Source organism: Dendropsophus ebraccatus, chromosome 3 (assembly GCF_027789765.1).
Source record: "Dendropsophus ebraccatus isolate aDenEbr1 chromosome 3, aDenEbr1.pat, whole genome shotgun sequence".
Classification (NCBI taxonomy): Eukaryota; Metazoa; Chordata; class Amphibia; order Anura; family Hylidae; genus Dendropsophus; species Dendropsophus ebraccatus.
The window spans coordinates 193,463,228-193,466,785 of NC_091456.1; the positions used below are offsets into that span (position 1 = coordinate 193,463,228).

General features: G+C 44.2%; 1 protein-coding gene across 1 annotated transcript; it reads left to right on the forward strand.

Annotated features, from left to right (window-relative positions):
* The first annotated feature begins 1,401 nt into the window (after window positions 1–1,401).
* LOC138786643 (oocyte zinc finger protein XlCOF6.1-like) lies at window positions 1,402–2,693 on the forward strand. The gene is made up of 2 exons (XM_069963624.1): window positions 1,402–1,453; window positions 1,783–2,693. The coding sequence occupies exons 1-2, from the start codon at window positions 1,402–1,404 to the stop codon at window positions 2,691–2,693; spliced, it is 963 nt and encodes a 320-aa protein (XP_069819725.1).
* The last annotated feature ends 865 nt before the right edge of the window (window positions 2,694–3,558 follow it).

Sequence of the window (3,558 nt, forward strand, 5' to 3'; positions counted from 1 at the left end):
AGTTACTCTTCAAGTAAAGTCTCTATATACTTGCACCGCTATTGTGTAAAGACTTTTATTAAAGACATTCCCCTGTGTATATGCTGAGAGGAGAAGGGCCCCGGCACCCTTGGACCTCACCCTGACAGGAAGGTTACAGAAGGTGAGCCCTAAAATTGCACTACACCATCCAGCAACAACCCCTCAGTATATTATAGTACACCGCACATACAGCTCAGCTTTTATACATGTCCATACACACAGGGCTCTGCTGCAGGCATATATAACACACACAAACACAGCTCTGCTCCACACACATCACACACACACAGCTCTGCTGCATACACATCACTTCAGCTCATCCAGCACAGCAGAGTCCTGCATACACTGAGCAGAAGCCCCTGATCATGTGACTCCTCCTCCTCCATGTGACTGATCACATGACTGTGACATCACGGCAGGTCCTGGAAGCACAGGGGAAGCACACGGCTCCTGTACAGCTCTGCAGGTGGAGGGATGTGTGGAGGAGCTGGGGGACAGCAGGAGGATTAACCCCTTCAGCATCCGGCAGTTTTGAACCTTTTTTACTTCCATCGAGGCAGCACAGGAGGGAGAACTTTTATTTTTTTGTTCTTCCTTGTGATGAGTTGTGTTTACATTGTCTCTTCTTCAGATTATTTCCAGAATCCTCTGCTGATATCTTCTATATAAGAGACCGGTGACCCATCAACCATGGAGAGAGACAGAGACAAGATGGCCGAGAGGATAATAACCCTCACCCTACACATACTCTTCCTGCTTACTGGGGAGGTGAGGGATTCTGGGAGTGATGTCATCATGACATCATTCTTATCTATGGAATAACAGATGGATAGGACTGGAGAGATGAGGGATTCTGGGAGTGATGTCATCATGACATCATTCTTATCTATGGAATAACAGATGGATAGGACTGGGGAGGTGAGGGATTCTGGGAATGATGTCATCATGACATCATTCTTATCTATGGAATAACAGATGGATAGGACTGGAGAGGTGAGGGATTCTGGGAGTGATGTCATCATGACATCATTCTTATCTATGGAATAACAGATGGACAGGACTGGAGAGGTGAGGGATTCTGGGAGTGATGTCATCATGACATCATTCTTATCTATGGAATAACAGATGGATAGGACTGGAGAGGTGAGGGATTCTGGGAGTGATGTCATCATGACATCATTCTTATCTATGGAATAACAGATGGATAGGACTGGAGAGGTGAGGGATTCTGGGAATGGATGGAGTGATAGTAATGTGTCTCTCCATACACAGGATTACACAGTAGTGAAGAAGTCCTCTAGTGGGCGCTGTGGGGCCCCTGGGGGTGAAGGATGGGAAAGAACCCTGAGCCCAATTCCGGGACCCCTGATACATGAGGAAATGGAGGAAGAGAAGATCCTAGAAGTCACCAACAAGATGGTGGAGCTGCTGAGTGGAGAGGTGAGACTGTGGCTGCTGGGAATGCTGGGACATTATACAGTAACACCACTGGAGGGGTGGGGGGGATGACTGTGTGATCATTGTGTGTGTCAGGTTCCTATAAGGTGTCAGGACGTGGCGGTCTATTTCTCCATGGAGGAGTGGGAGTATGTAGGAGGACACAAGGATCAGTACAAGGATGTGATGCTGGAGGATCAGCAGCCCCTCCCATCAGCAGGTAATAGAGATTAGTTTTTGTCCAAAAACTGGATTGCAAATTGCTGAGTGTTGCTGGTATGTAGATTTCTATATGTGTAATAAAATCAGCTTTATTCTTGGCAGATGAGTGTCCCCGGAGATCAGAGAGAAATCCTATCACACAAGATACATATGAAGAACCTTCTATTACCCCAGATATACCCCCAGCCCCTCACAGCAAAGATCTCTCATCTCATCCTTCTATACAATTCCTGTCTACTGATTCTTCACAGACTGTTATAAAAAATAAAAGTTACAAAAGAAGCGTTCACCACAGAACAGCTCAAAGAAGGGAGAAGCCATTTATATGTTTAGAATGTGGGAAATGTTTTAATTTAAAATCAAGTTTGAGGAGACATAAGACAATCCACAGTGGAAAGAAGCTGTTTCAATGCGTAGAATGTGGGAAATGTTTTAATGGGAAATCATCTCTTATGGGGCATCAAATAACTCACACAGGGGAGAAGCCATTTCCATGCCAGGAATGTGGGAAATGTTTTGCCTGGAAATCCGATCTAGTGAGACATCAAATAATCCACACAGGGGAGAAGCCATTTTCTTGCCCAGAATGCGGGAGATGTTTTACTCAGAAATCAATTCTCAATAAACATCAGAGAACTCACACAGGGGAGAAACCATTTCCTTGCTCGGAATGTGGGAAATGTTTTACTCAGAAACCAGATCTTGTTCAACACATGAGAATTCACACAGGGGAGAAGCCATTTCGATGCCCGGAATGTGGCAAATGTTTTGGCTGGAGATCAGTTCTTGTGAGACATCAAGTAATCCACACAGGGGAGAAGCCATTTTTATGCCCAGAATGTGGAAAATGTTTTACTCAGAAACAATATCTTGTTAAACATCAGAGAATTCACACAGGGGAGAGACCTTTTGCATGTACAGAATGTGGAAAGTCGTTTAAGCAAAGTTCAGGTCTAATTTCACATCGAAGAACTCACATGGGAAAAACATTTTCATTACCAGAATGTCACTAGAAGAACAAAGACTGATACCATATGGCTCACGAAGCGTGACTTTGCACATACAAAAACGCTGCTCACCTTTTGCGGTCATGCTCCGGGCACAACACCACTAGTACCATAGATAGAAGGATGCCGTCTGCTGCCCTTCTCCAGAGCCGGGGATACCGGTAGGGCAGATGGAGGTCCACTGATACAAGAAAACGAAAGGATAGCCCAGGCGCTGATCGGCAGTCAACCGAGGTTAAAAAACCCAATGATCATAGGATTTCTAGTCTCCGTAATACAAGTTTTATTGCACAACATGTTTCGGGAAAGCACTCGTCATCAGGTCCATACATAAACACATACAAGGAGTCATATATATATATATATATATATATATGCAAGAAACTGCAGCAATTTCCCATTCTGGGTTTGTTGTTGGATGATACATGTAATAAAATAATCACTCTAAGAACATCTCAGTTGTTTCCATAATGAAACCTAAATGTCACATTGAAACTTAAAATCAGTAAAACCAGGATATGTTTAAAATGTGACCGCTAATAAATTACAATAAATTGTTGTAGGTTGTATTTCCTTGTATAGTAAATGTCCCTATAAGGGTATAGGCACACTAAGGAATTCTCGCTGAAAACTTGCCGCGGAATCCGCTGCTTCTCCACGCGCACTTCTGCTTCACTCTCCAGCCATTCCATAGACTCAGTTCTATGGTCAGCGAGATTCCGCTGTCTGCCCAAAGAATGAACGTGTCCATTCTCTGGGCGGATGGCAGAATCTGCCTGACCATAGAATAAAGTCTATGGGACAAGAGGAGTAGCGGAATCCGCGGTAATTCCTTACTGTGCACATACAGTTTACATTGAATGGAGCGATG